This window comes from Petromyzon marinus (assembly GCF_048934315.1).
Source record: "Petromyzon marinus isolate PM22_M1 ecotype Great Lakes invasive population chromosome 68 unlocalized genomic scaffold, UKy_Petmar_22M1.pri1.0 chr68_unloc.1, whole genome shotgun sequence".
In the NCBI taxonomy this organism is placed as follows: domain Eukaryota; kingdom Metazoa; phylum Chordata; class Hyperoartia; order Petromyzontiformes; family Petromyzontidae; genus Petromyzon; species Petromyzon marinus.
Window position 1 is genome coordinate 1,591,425 of NW_027422597.1, and position 13,223 is coordinate 1,604,647.

The window sequence follows — 13,223 nt, forward strand, 5'->3', positions numbered from 1 at the left end:
CTCTGTGTGTCTCTCTGTGTCTCTCTCTGTGTGTCTCTCTGTGTGTCTCTCTGTGTGTCTCTCTGTGTCTCTCTCTGTGTGTCTCTCTGTGTGTCTCTCTGTGTTTCTCTCTGTGTGTGTCTCTGTGTGTCTCTGTGGGTGTCTCTCTGGGTGTCTCTCTGTGTGTCTCTCTGTGTCTCTCTCTGTGTGTCTCTCTGTGTGTCTCTCTGTGTGTCTCTCCGGGTGTCTCTCTGTGTGTCTCTCTGGGTGTCTCTCTCTGTGTCTCTCTGTCTATGTCTCTCTGGGTGTCTCTCTGTCTCTCTGTGTGTGTCTCTCTGTGTGTCTCTCTGTGTCTCTCTGTCTCTCTCTCTGTGTGTCTCTCTGTCTCTCTGTGTGTGTTTCTCTGTGTGTCTCTCTCTGTGTCTCTCTGGGTGTCTCTCTGTGTGTCTCTCTGTGTGTCTCTCTGTGTCTCTCTCTGTGTCACTCTCTGAATGTCTCTCTGTGTGTCTCTCTGTGTCTCTCTGTGTGTGTCTCTCTGTGTGTCTCTCTGTGTGTCTCTCTGGGTATTTCTCTGTGTGTCTCTCTGTGTGTCTCTCTCTGTGTGTCTCTCTGTGTGTGTCTCTGTGTGTCTCTCTGTGTATCTTTTTGTGTGTCTCTCACTGTGTCTCTCTGGGTGTCTCTCTGTCTCTCTGTGTGTGTCTCTCTGTGTGTCTCTCTGTGTCTCTGTCTCTCTCTCTGTGTGTCTCTCTGTCTCTCTGTGTGTGTTTCTCTGTGTGTCTCTCTCTGTGTCTCTCTGTGTGTCTCTCTGGGTGTCTCTCTGTGTGTCTCTCTGTGTGTCTCTCTGTGTGTCTCTCTGTGTCTCTCTCTGTGTCACTCTCTGAATGTCTCTCTGTGTGTCTCTCTGTGTCTCTCTGTGTGTCTCTCTGTGTGTCTCTCTGTGTGTCTCTCTGGGTATTTCTCTGTGTGTCTCTCTGTGTGTCTCTCTCTGTGTGTCTCTCTGTGTGTCTGTGTCTCTGTGTGTCTCTGTGTCTCTCTGTGTGTCTCTGTGTGTGTCTCTGTGTGACTCTGTGTGTGTCTCTGTGTGTCTCTGTGTGTCTCTCTGTGTGTGTCTCTGTGTGTCTCTCTGTGTGTGTCTCTGTGTGTGTCTCTGTGTGTCTCTGTGTGTCTCTCTGTGTGTGTCTGTGTGTGTCTCTGTGTGACTCTGTGTGTGTCTCTGTGTGTCTCTCTGTCTCTCTGTGTGTCTCTATGTGTCTCTCTGTGTGTCTCTGTGTGTCTGTGTCTCTCTGTGTGTGTCTCTCTGTGTGTCTCTCTGTGTGTCTGTGTCGCTGTGTGTCTCTGTTTGTGTCTCTCTGTCTCTCTGTGTGTCTCTCTGTGTGTCTCTCTGTGTGTTTCTGTGTGTGTCTCTGTGTGTGTCTCTGTGTGTCTCTCTGTGTGTTTCTCTGTGTGTCTGTGTCTCTGTGTGTGTCTCTCTATCTCTCTGTGTGTCTCTCTGTGTCTCTGTGTGTGTCTCTGTGTCTCTCTGTGTATCAGCTCTGTGTCTCTGTGTATTTCTCTGCGTGTCTCTCTATGTGTCTCTCTGTGTGTATCTCTGTGTGTCTCTCTGTGTCTCTGTGTGTGTCTCTCTGTGTCTCTGTGTGTGTCTGTGTGTGTGTCTCTCTGTCTCTCTGTGTGTCTCTCTGTGTCTCTGTGTGTGTCTCTCTGTGTCTCTGTGTATCTCTCTGGGTGTCTCTCTGTGTGTCTCTCTGTGTGTCTGTCTGTGTGTCTCTCTGTGTGTCTCTCTGTGTGTCTCTCTGGGTGTCTCTCTATATGTCTCTCTATGTGTCTCTGTGGATGTCTCTCTGTGTGTCTATCCGTGTGTCTCTCTGGGTGTCTCTCTGTGTATCTGTGTGTGTGTCTCTCTGTGTGTCTCTCTGTGTCTCTATCTGTGTCTCTCTGTGTGTGTCTGTGTGTGTGTCTCTGTGTGTGCATCTGTGTGTCTGTGTGTGTGTCTCTGTGTGTCTCTGTGTGTCTCTCTGGGTGTCTCTCTGTGTGTCTCTCTGTGTGTCTCTCTCTGTGTCTCTCCATGTGTCTCTGTGTATGTATCTGTGTGTCTGTGTGTGTGTCTCTCTGTGTCTCTCTGTGTGTCTCTGTGTGTCTCTCTGTGTGTCTCTCTGTGTATGTCTGTGTGTGTGTCTCTGTGTGTCTCTCTGTGTGTCTCTGTGTGTGTCTCTCTGTGTGTCTCTGTGTGTCTCTCTGTGTGTTTCTGTGTGTGTCTCTCTGTGTGTCTTTCTGTGTGTCTCTCTGTGTATGTATCTGTGTTTCTCTGTGTGTCTCTTTGTGTCTCTCTGGGTGTCTCTCTGTGTCTCTCTGTGTCTCTCTCTGTGTGTCTCTCTGTCTCTCTGTGTGTGTTTCTCTGTGTGTCTCTCTCTGTGTCTCTCTGTGTGTTTCTCTGTGTGTCTCTCTGGGTGTCTCTCTGTGTGTCTTTTAGTGTGTGTCTCTGTGTGTCTCTGTGGGTGTCTGTCTGTGTGTCTCTCTGTGTCTCTCTCTGTGTGTCTATCTGTGTGTCTCTGTGTGTGTCTCTCTGTGTGTCTCTCTGTGTGTCTCTGTTTGTCTCTCTGTGTGTCTCTCTGTGTGTCTGTGTGTGTGTCTCTGTGTGTCTCTCCGTGTGTCTCTGTGGGTGTCTCTCTGTGTGTCTCTCTGGGTGTATCTCTGTGTGTTTCTCTGTGTGTCTTTCTGTGTGTCCCTCTGTGTGTCTCTCTGTGTGTCTCTCTCTGTGTCTCTCTGGGTGTCTCTCTCTGTGTCTCTCTGGGTGTCTCTCTCTGTGTCTCTCTGTGTGTCTCTCTGTGTCTATCTCTTTGTCTCTCTGTGTCTCTCTGTGTGTCTCTCTGTGTGTCTGTCTGTGTTTCTCTCTGTGTGACTCTCTGGGTTTCTCTCTGGGTGTCTCTCTGTGTGTCTCTCTGTGTCTCTCTGGGTGTCTCTCTGTGTGTCTCTCTGTGTGACTCTCTGGGTGTCTCTCTGGGTGTCTCTCTGTGTGTCTCTCTGTGTCTCTCTGGGTGTCTCTCTGTGTGTCTCTCTGTGTGTCTCTCCGGGTGTCTCTCTGTGTGTCTCTCTGGGTGTCTCTCTCTGTGTCTCTCTGTCTATGTCTCTCTGGGTGTCTCTCTGTCTCTCTGTGTGTGTCTCTCTGTGTGTCTCTCTGTGTCTCTCTGTCTCTCTCTATGTGTGTCTCTCTGTCTCTCTGTGTGTGTTTCTCCGTGTGTCTCTCTCTGTGTCTCTCTGTGTGTCTCTCTGTGTCTCTCTCTGTGTCACTCTCTGAATGTCTCTCTGTGTGTCTCTCTGTGTCTCTCTGTGTGTCTCTCCGGGTGTCTCTCTGTGTGTCTCTCTGGGTGTCTCTCTCTGTGTCTCTCTGTCTATGTCTCTCTGGGTGTCTCTCTGTCTCTCTGTGTGTGTCTCTCTGTGTGTCTCTCTGTGTCTCTCTGTCTCTCTCTATGTGTGTCTCTCTGTCTCTCTGTCTCTCTGTGTGTGTTTCTCCGTGTGTCTCTCTCTGTGTCTCTCTGTGTGTCTCTCTGTGTCTCTCTCTGTGTCACTCTCTGAATGTCTCTCTGTGTGTCTCTCTGTGTCTCTCTGTGTGTCTCTCTGTGTGTCTCTCTGTGTGTCTCTCTGGGTATTTCTCTGTGTGTCTCTCTGTGTGTCTCTCTCTGTGTGTCTCTCTGTGTGTGTCTCTGTGTGTCTCTCTGTGTATCTCTTTGTGTGTGTCTCTCACTGTGTCTCTCTGGGTGTCTCTCTGTCTCTCTGTGTGTGTCTCTCTGTGAGTCTCTCTGTGTCTCTCTGTCTCTCTCTCTGTGTGTCTCTCTGTCTCTCTGTGTGTGTTTCTCTGTGTGTCTCTCTCTGTGTCTCTCTGTGTGTCTCTCTGGGTGTCTCTCTGTGTGTCTCTCTGTGTCTCTCTCTGTGTCACTCTCTGAATGTCTCTCTGTGTGTCTCTCTGTGTCTCTCTGTGTGTCTCTCTGTGTGTCTCTCTGTGTGTCTCTCTGGGTATTTCTCTGTGTGTCTCTCTGTGTGTCTCTCTGTGTGACTCTCTGTGTGTGTCTCTGTGGGTGTCTCTGGGTGTCTCTCTGGGTGTCTCTCTGGGTGTGTCTCTGTGTGTCTCTCTGTGGCTATCTGTGTGTATCTCTGTGTGTCTCTCTGTGTGTCTCTCTGTGTGTCTCTCTGGGTGTTTCTCTGTGTGTCTCTCTGTGTGTCTCTCTCTGTGTGTCTCTCTGTGTGTGTCTCTGTGTGTCTCTCTGTGTGACTCTCTGTGTGTCTCTGTGGGTGTCTCTGTGTGTCTCTGTGTGTGTGTCTCTTGGTGTCTCTCTGGGTGTCTCTCTGGGTGTGTCTCTGTGTGTCTCTCTGTGGCTGTCTCTCTGTGTGTATCTCTGTGTGTCTCTCTGTGTGTCTCTCTGCGTGTCTCTCTGGGTGTTTCTCTGTGTGTCTCTCTGTGTGTCTCTCTCTCTGTGTGTCTCTGTGTGTCTCTCTGTGTGTCTCTTTGTGTGTCTCTGTGTGTCTCTCTGGGTGTCTCTCTGTGTGTCTCTCTGTGTGTCTCTCTGTGTGTCTCTCTGTGTGTCTCTCTGGGTGTCTCTCTGTGTCTCTCTCTGTGTCTCTCTGTGTGTCTCTCTGTGTGTCTCTCTGGGTGTCTCTCTCTCTGTGTATCTCTTTGTGTGTCTCTCTCTGTGTCTCTCTGGGTGTCTCTGTGTGTGTATCTGTGTGTCTGTGTGTGTCTCTTTGTGTCTCTCTGTGTGTCTCTGTGTGTCTCTCTGTGTGTCTCTCTGTGTGTCTCTGTGGGTGTCTCTGTGGGTGTCTCTCTCTGTGTCTCTCTGTCTGTCCCTCTGTGTGTCTCTCTATGTGTCTCTCTGTCACTCTGTGTGTCTCTCTGTGTGTCTCTGTGGGTGTCTCTCTGGGTGTCTCTCTGTGTGTCTCTCTCTGTGTCTCTCTCTCTGTGTCTCTCTGGGTGTCTCTCTGTGTGTCTCTCTGTGTGTGTCTCTCTGTCTCTCTGTGTGCCTCTCTGTGTGACTCTCCGGGTGTCTCTCTGTGTGTCTCTCTGTCTCTCTGTGTGTCTCTCTGTGTGACTCTCTGGGTGTCTCTCTGTGTGTCTCTCTGTGTGTCTCTGTGTGTGTCTCTCTGTGTGCCTTTCTGTGTGTCTCTGTGGGTGTCTCTCTGTGTCTCTCTGTCTGTCTCTCTGTGTGTCTCTCTGTGGGTGTCTCTCTGTGTGTCTCTCTGTGTGTCTCTCTGTGTGTCTCTCTGTGTGTCTCTGTGGGTGTCTCTCTGTGTGTCTCTCTGTGTGTCTCTCTGTGTGTCTCTCTGTGTGTCTCTCTGGGTATTTCTCTCTGTGTCTCTCTGTGTGTCTCTCTCTCTGTGTCTCTCTGTGTGTGTGTCTCTGTGTGTCTCTCTGTGTATCTCTTTGTGTGTCTCTCACTGTGTCTCTCTGGGTGTCTCTCTGTCTCTCTGTGTGTGTCTCTCTGTGTGTCTCTCTGTGTCTCTCTGTCTCTCTCTCTGTGTGTCTCTCTGTCTCTCTGTGTGTGTTTCTCTGTGTGTCTCTCTCTGTGTCTCTCTGTGTGTCTCTCTGGGTGTCTCTCTGTGTGTCTCTCTGTGTGTCTGTCTGTGTGTCTCTCTGTGTCTCTCTCTGTGTCACTCTCTGAATGTCTCTCTGTGTGTCTCTCTGTGTCTCTCTGTGTGTCTCTCTGTGTGTCTCTCTGTGTGTCTCTCTGGGTATTTCTCTGTGTGTCTCTCTGTGTGTCTCTCTCTGTGTGTCTCTCTGTGTGTCTGTGTCTCTGTGTGTCTCTGTGTCTCTCTGTGTGTCTCTGTGTGTGTCTCTGTGTGACTCTGTGTGTGTCTCTGTGTGTCTCTGTGTGTCTCTCTGTGTGTGTCTCTGTGTGTCTCTCTGTGTGTGTCTCTGTGTGTGTCTCTGTGTGTCTCTGTGTGTCTCTCTGTGTGTGTCTGTGTGTGTCTCTGTGTGACTCTGTGTGTGTCTCTGTGTGTCTCTCTGTCTCTCTGTGTGTCTCTATGTGTCTCTCTGTGTGTCTCTGTGTGTCTGTGTCTCTGTGTGTGTGTCTCTCTGTGTGTCTCTCTGTGTGTCTGTGTGTCTCTGTTTGTGTCTCTCTGTCTCTCTGTGTGTCTCTCTGTGTGTCTCTCTGTGTGTTTCTGTGTGTGTCTCTGTGTGTGTCTCTGTGTGTCTCTCTGTGTGTGTCTCTGTGTGTCTGTGTCTCTGTGTGTGTCTCTCTGTCTCTCTGTGTGTCTCTCTGTGTCTCTGTGTGTGTCTCTGTGTCTCTCTGTGTATCAGCTCTGTGTCTCTGTGTATTTCTCTGCGTGTCTCTCTATGTGTCTCTCTGTGTGTATCTCTGTGTGTCTCTCTGTGTCTCTGTGTGTGTCTCTCTGTGTCTCTGTGTGTGTCTCTGTGTGTGTCTCTCTGTCTCTCTGTGTGTCTCTCTGTGTCTCTGTGTGTGTCTCTCTGTGTCTCTGTGTATCTCTCTGGGTGTCTCTCTGTGTGTCTCTCTGTGTGTCTGTCTGTGTGTCTCTCTGTGTGTCTCTCTGTGTGTCTCTCTATATGTCTCTCTATGTGTCTCTGTGGATGTCTCTCTGTGTGTCTATCCGTGTGTCTCTCTGGGTGTCTCTCTGTGTATCTGTGTGTGTGTCTCTCTGTGTGTCTCTCTGTGTCTCTATCTGTGTCTCTCTGTGTGTGTCTGTGTGTGTGTCTCTGTGTGTGCATCTGTGTGTCTGTGTGTGTGTCTCTGTGTGTCTCTGTGTGTCTCTCTGGGTGTCTCTCTGTGTGTCTCTCTGTGTGTCTCTCTATGTGTCTCTCCATGTGTCTCTGTGTATGTATCTGTGTGTCTGTGTGTGTGTCTCTCTGTGTCTCTCTGTGTGTCTCTGTGTGTCTCTCTGTGTGTCTCTCTGTGTATGTCTGTGTGTGTGTCTCTGTGTGTCTCTCTGTGTGTCTCTGTGTGTGTCTCTCTGTGTGTCTCTGTGTGTCTCTCTGTGTGTTTCTGTGTGTGTCTCTCTGTGTGTCTTTCTGTGTGTCTCTCTGTGTATGTATCTGTGTGTCTCTGTGTGTCTCTTTGTGTCTCTCTGGGTGTCTCTCTGTGTATCTCTGTCTCTCTGTGTGTCTCTCTCTTTGTATCTCTGTCTCGCTGTGTGTCTCTGTGTGTGTCTCTCTGTGTCTCTCTGTCTATGTCTCTGTGTCTCTCTGTCTTTCTGTGTGTGTCTCTCTGTGTGTCTCTCTGTGTCTCTCTGTGTCTCTCTCTGTGTGTCTCTCTGTCTCTCTGTGTGTGTTTCTCTGTGTGTCTCTCTCTCTGTGTCTCTCTGTGTGTTTCTCTGTGTGTCTCTCTGGGTGTCTCTCTGTGTGTCTTTTAGTGTGTGTCTCTGTGTGTCTCTGTGGGTGTCTGTCTGTGTGTCTCTCTGTGTCTCTCTCTGTGTGTCTATCTGTGTGTCTCTGTGTGTATCTCTCTGTGTGTCTCTGTTTGTCTCTCTGTGTGTCTCTCTGTGTGTCTGTGTGTGTGTCTCTGTGTGTCTCTCCGTGTGTCTCTGTGGGTGTCTCTCTGTGTGTCTCTCTGGGTGTATCTCTGTGTGTTTCTCTGTGTGTCTTTCTGTGTGTCTCTCTGTGTGTCTCTCTGTGTGTCTCTCTCTGTGTCTCTCTGGGTGTCTCTCTCTGTGTCTCTCTGGGTGTCTCTCTCTGTGTCTCTCTGTGTGTCTCTCTGTGTCTATCTCTTTGTCTCTCTGTGTCTCTCTGTGTGTCTCTCTGTGTGTCTGTCTGTGTTTCTCTCTGTGTGACTCTCTGGGTTTCTCTCTGGGTGTCTCTCTGGGTGTCTCTCTGTGTGTCTCTCTGTGTCTCTCTCTGGGTGTCTCTCTGTGTGTCTCTCTGTGTGTCTCTCCGGGTGTCTCTCTGTGTGTCTCTCTGGGTGTCTCTCTCTGTGTCTCTCTGTCTATGTCTCTCTGGGTGTCTCTCTGTTTCTCTGTGTGTGTCTCTCTGTGTGTCTCTCTGTGTCTCTCTGTCTCTCTCTCTGTGTGTCTCTCTGTCTCTCTGTGTGTGTTTCTCTGTGTGTCTCTCTCTGTGTCTCTCTGTGTGTCTCTCTGGGTGTCTCTCTGTGTGTCTCTCTGTGTGTCTCTCTGTGTCTCTCTGTGTGTCTCTCTGTGTGTCTCTCTGTGTGTCTCTCTGGGTATTTCTCTGTGTGTCTCTCTGTGTGTCTCTCTCTGTGTGTCTCTCTGTGTGTGTCTCTGTGTGTCTCTCTGTGTATCTCTTTGTGTGTGTCTCTCACTGTGTCTCTCTAGGTGTCTCTCTGTCTCTCTGTGTGTGTCTCTCTGTGTGTCTCTCTGTGTCTCTCTGTCTCTCTCTGTGTGTCTCTCTGTCTCTCTGTGTGTGTTTCTCTGTGTGTCTCTCTCTGTGTCTCTCTGGGTGTCTCTCTGGGTGTCTCTCTGTGTGTCTCTCTGTGTGTCTCTCTGTGTGTCTCTCTGTGTCTCTCTCTGTGTCACTCTCTGAATGTCTCTCTGTGTGTCTCTCTGTGTCTCTCTGTGTGTCTCTCTGTGTGTCTCTCTGTGTGTCTCTCTGGGTATTTCTCTGTGTGTCTCTCTGTGTGTCTCTCTCTGTGTGTCTCTCTGTGTGTCTCTCTGGGTGTCTCTCTGTGTGTCTCTCTGTGTGACTCTCTGTGTGTGTCTCTGTGGGTGTCTCTGGGTGTCTCTCTGGGTGTCTCTCTGGGTGTGTCTCTGTGTGTCTCTCTGTGGCTATCTGTGTGTATCTCTGTGTGTCTCTCTGTGTGTCTCTCTGTGTGTCTCTCTGGGTGTTTCTCTGTGTGTCTCTCTGTGTGTCTCTCTCTGTGTGTCTCTCTGTGTGTGTCTCTGTGTGTCTCTCTGTGTGACTCTCTGTGTGTCTCTGTGGGTGTCTCTGTGTGTCTCTCTGTGTGTGTCTCTGGGTGTCTCTCTGGGTGTCTCTCTGGGTGTGTCTCTGTGTGTCTCTCTGTGGCTGTCTCTCTGTGTGTATCTCTGTGTGTCTCTCTGTGTGTCTCTCTGCGTGTCTCTCTGGGTGTTTCTCTGTGTGTCTCTCTGTGTGTCTCTCTCTCTGTGTGTCTCTGTGTGTCTCTCTGTGTGTCTCTTTGTGTGTCTCTGTGTGTCTCTCTGGGTGTCTCTCTGTGTGTCTCTCTGTGTGTCTCTCTGTGTGTCTCTCTGGGTGTCTCTCTGTGTCTCTCTCTGTGTCTCTCTGTGTGTCTCTCTGTGTGTCTCTCTGGGTGTCTCTCTCTCTGTGTATCTCTTTGTGTGTCTCTCTCTGTGTATCTCTGGGTGTCTCTGTGTGTGTATCTGTGTGTCTGTGTGTGTCTCTTTGTGTCTCTCTGTGTGTCTCTGTGTGTCTCTCTGTGTGTCTCTCTGTGTGTCTCTGTGGGTGTCTCTGTGGGTGTCTCTCTCTGTGTCTCTCTGTCTGTCCCTCTGTGTGTCTCTCTATATGTCTCTCTGTCACTCTGTGTGTCTCTCTGTGTGTCTCTGTGGGTGTCTCTCTGGGTGTCTCTCTGTGTGTCTCTCTCTGTGTCTCTCTCTCTGTGTCTCTCTGGGTGTCTCTCTGTGTGTCTCTCTGTCTCTCTGTGTGCCTCTCTGTGTGACTCTCCGGGTGTCTCTCTGTGTGTCTCTCTGTCTCTCTGTGTGTCTCTCTGTGTGACTCTCTGGGTGTCTCTCTGTGTGTCTCTCTGTGTGTCTCTGTGTGTGTCTCTCTGTGTGCCTTTCTGTGTGCCTTTCTGTGTGTCTCTGTGGGTGTCTCTCTGTGTCTCTCTGTCTGTCTCTCTGTGTGTCTCTCTGTGGGTGTCTCTCTGTGTCTCTCTGTGTGTCTCTCTGTGTGTCTCTCTGTGTGTCTCTCTGTGTGTCTCTGTGGGTGTCTCTTTGTGTGTCTCTCTGTGTGTCTCTCTGTGTGTCTCTCTGGGTGTCTCTTTGTGTGTCTCTGTGGGTGTCTCTCTGTGTGTCTCTCTCTCTGTGTCTCTCTGGGTGTCTCTGGGTGTCTCTTTGTGTGTCTCTGTGGGTGTCTCTCCGGGTATCTCTCTCTGTGTGTCTCTGTGTGTCTCTTTGTGTCTCTGTGGGTATCTCTCTGTGTGTCTCTCCGTGTGTCTCTCTGTCTGCCTCTCTGTGTGTCTCTTTGGGTGTCTCTTTCGGTGTCTCTCCTAAGGCTACACGCGCGATTTGCGTCTCTGATTTGTGTTCATGTTTGTGTTTGTTTGTGTGTCTTTGTTTGTCGTGTGGGTCAGTGTGCCATCCTTTCAGAATCTGGCAGAGGAGGTGATAAGCAAGCTGGCTGATGTCATTGAGGAGGTGAAACATCAACCACTCACTCGCACACGTATAGACACAGAGAGACACAAAGACTCACACGGAGACCCACTGACTCACACGGAGACGCACAGAGACTCACACGGAGACCCACACAGACACACACAGACCCAGACTCACACGAAGACCCATACAGACTCACACAGAGACCCACAAACTCACACAGAGACCCACACAGACTCACACAGACCCAGATTCACACGGAGACCCACACAGACACACACAGACCCAGACTGACACGGAGACCCATACAGACTCACACAGACACCCACAAACTCACACAGAGACCCACACAAACTCACACAGAGAACCCCACCGACTCGCACAGAGACCCACACAGACACACACAGACCCAGACTCACACGGATACCCACACAGATACACACAGACCCAGACTCACACGGAGACCCATACAGACTCACACAGAGACTCGCGGACTCACACAGAGACCCACACAAACTCACACAGACCCAGACTCACACGGAGACCCACTGACTCACTCGGAGACGCACAGAGACTCACACAGAGACCCACACAGACACACACATACCCACACTCACACGGAGACCCATACACACTCACACAGAGACCCACAAACTCACACAGAGACCCACACAGACTCACACAGACCCAGACTCACACGTAGACCCATACACACTCACACAGAGACCCACAGACTTACACAGAGACCCACACAGACTCACACAGAGACCCACACAGACACACACAGACCCACACTCACACGGAGACCCATACAGACTCACACAGAGACCCACAAACTCACACAGAGACCCACACAGACTCACACAGACCCAGTCTCACACGGATACCCATACACACTCACACAGAGACCCACAAACTCACACAGAGACCCACACAGACACACACAGACCCAGACTCACACGGACCCATACACACTCACACAGAGACCCACAGACTCATACAGAGACCCACAAACTCACACAGAGACCCACACAGACACACACAGACCCAGACTCACACGGAGACCCATACACACTCACACAGAGACCCACAAACTCACACAGAGACCCACACAGACTCACACAGACCCAGACTCACACGGAGACCCATACAGACTCACACAGAGACCCACAAACTCACACAGAGACCCACACAGACACACACAGACCCAGACTCACACGGATACCCATACAGACTCACACAGAGACCCACACAGACTCACACAGAGACCCACAAACTCACACAGAGACCCACACAGACACACACAGACCCAGACTCACACGTAGACCCATACAGACTCACACAGAGACCCACAAACTCAGACAGAGACCCACACAGACACACACAGACCCAGACTCACACGGATACCCATACACACTCACACAGAGACCCACAAACTCACACAGAGACCCACACAGACTCACACAGACCCAGACTCACACGGAGACCCACTGACTCACACGGAGATGCACAGAGACTCACACAGAGAACCCCACCGACTCACACAGAGACTCGCGGACTCACACAGAGACCCACACAGACTCACACAGAGACCCACAAACTCACACAGAGACCCATACAGACACACACAGACCCAGACTCACACGGAGATCCATACAGACTCACACAGAGACCCACAAACTCACACAGAGACCCACTCAGACTCACACAGACCCAGACTCACACGGAGACCCATACACACTCACACAGGGACCCACAAACTCACACAGAGACCCACACAGACTCACACAGACCCAGACTCACACGTAGACCCATACACACTCACACAGAGAACCCCACCGACTCGCACAGAGACTCGCGGACTCACACAGAGACCCACACAGACTCACACAGACCCAGACTAACACGGAGACCCATACAGACTCACACGGAGACCCACAAACTCACACAGAGACCCACACAGACACACACAGACCCAAACTCACACGGAGACCCATACAGACTCACACAGAGAACCCCACCGACTCACACAGAGACCCACACAGACTCACACAGACCCAGACTCACACGGAGACCCATACAGACTCACACAGAGACCCACAAACTCACACAGAGACCCACACAGACTCACTTGAGGCTGAGTCGACCCAGTTTAGACATTCACACACACACAACAAAACCACTGTCACCACTACGTGGCGGTGACGTCACCAATGGCGCTTTGTGCCAGGCCCGGTGCACTTTGAGGCCACGTGAATTGTGGACGGAACTCTGCTGGCATAAAGTCACGTGACTGACCCAGCAGGTGCCACTGGTTGTACTGCTGTGCAAGGCTAGGTGCAGGAGGAGGTCACGTTACAGACCCAGGTGCCATCAGTCGACTGTTGTCGCCAGGTTAGGTGCAGGAGGAGGTCACGGGACTGGCCTTTTAGTCGCCATGGGTTGACTCCTGTGCCAGGGCTAGGTGCACCAAGTCACGCCTAGTCTTCATCAACAGCGCTGCTGTTGGTGGTCGCTAACTGCACTTGCACCTGCAGGTCTGCGTGGGTGATGGATAGGGGATCTTTGTCTGTGTGAGTGTCGGAGGCTTATCCGATGCCCGGGTGCTGTCAAGGGATGACTCCCTATTGGTCAACCACGTTACGTATGCCGATGATCTGGTGATTGCTGCTCACTTAGAGGAGGGGTTGGAGGCGCTGCTGCTGAACCTGGAGCGTGCCATTAAGCGGTGGGGCCTTACCATCAGCACCCACCAAAACTAAGCACCTGCCTGGGTATTTTGTACCATCAAACACTCCACCCCCCACAACTCCCAATTGGTGATGGGGCAGTTGTGGAGAGAGTGGAGAGTTTCCCGTACCTGGGAAGTGTGCTCATAACCGGCTCCGGTTTAACAGCAGAGGTCTCACTCCGAATCAGTCGAGCGGTATTATCTTTTGATCGGTTGTATAATGCTGTGTGGAAGCTACCTGGTCTGTCGCTCCACACGAAGCTTCAGG

The 13,223-nt window shown here is 50.9% G+C and overlaps 1 protein-coding gene across 3 annotated transcripts in view; it reads left to right on the forward strand.

The window, feature by feature from the left end:
- Nucleotides 1–13,223, forward strand: part of LOC116958029 (cGMP-dependent protein kinase 1-like) — a 295,703-nt gene that overhangs the window by 235,754 nt on the left and 46,726 nt on the right. For all 3 annotated transcript variants that reach the window (XM_076058101.1, XM_076058104.1, XM_076058102.1), the window contains exon 5: nt 10,200–10,263. In XM_076058101.1, the coding sequence (XP_075914216.1) occupies nt 10,200–10,263 (64 nt within the window). The remainder of the gene's footprint in view (nt 1–10,199; nt 10,264–13,223) is intronic.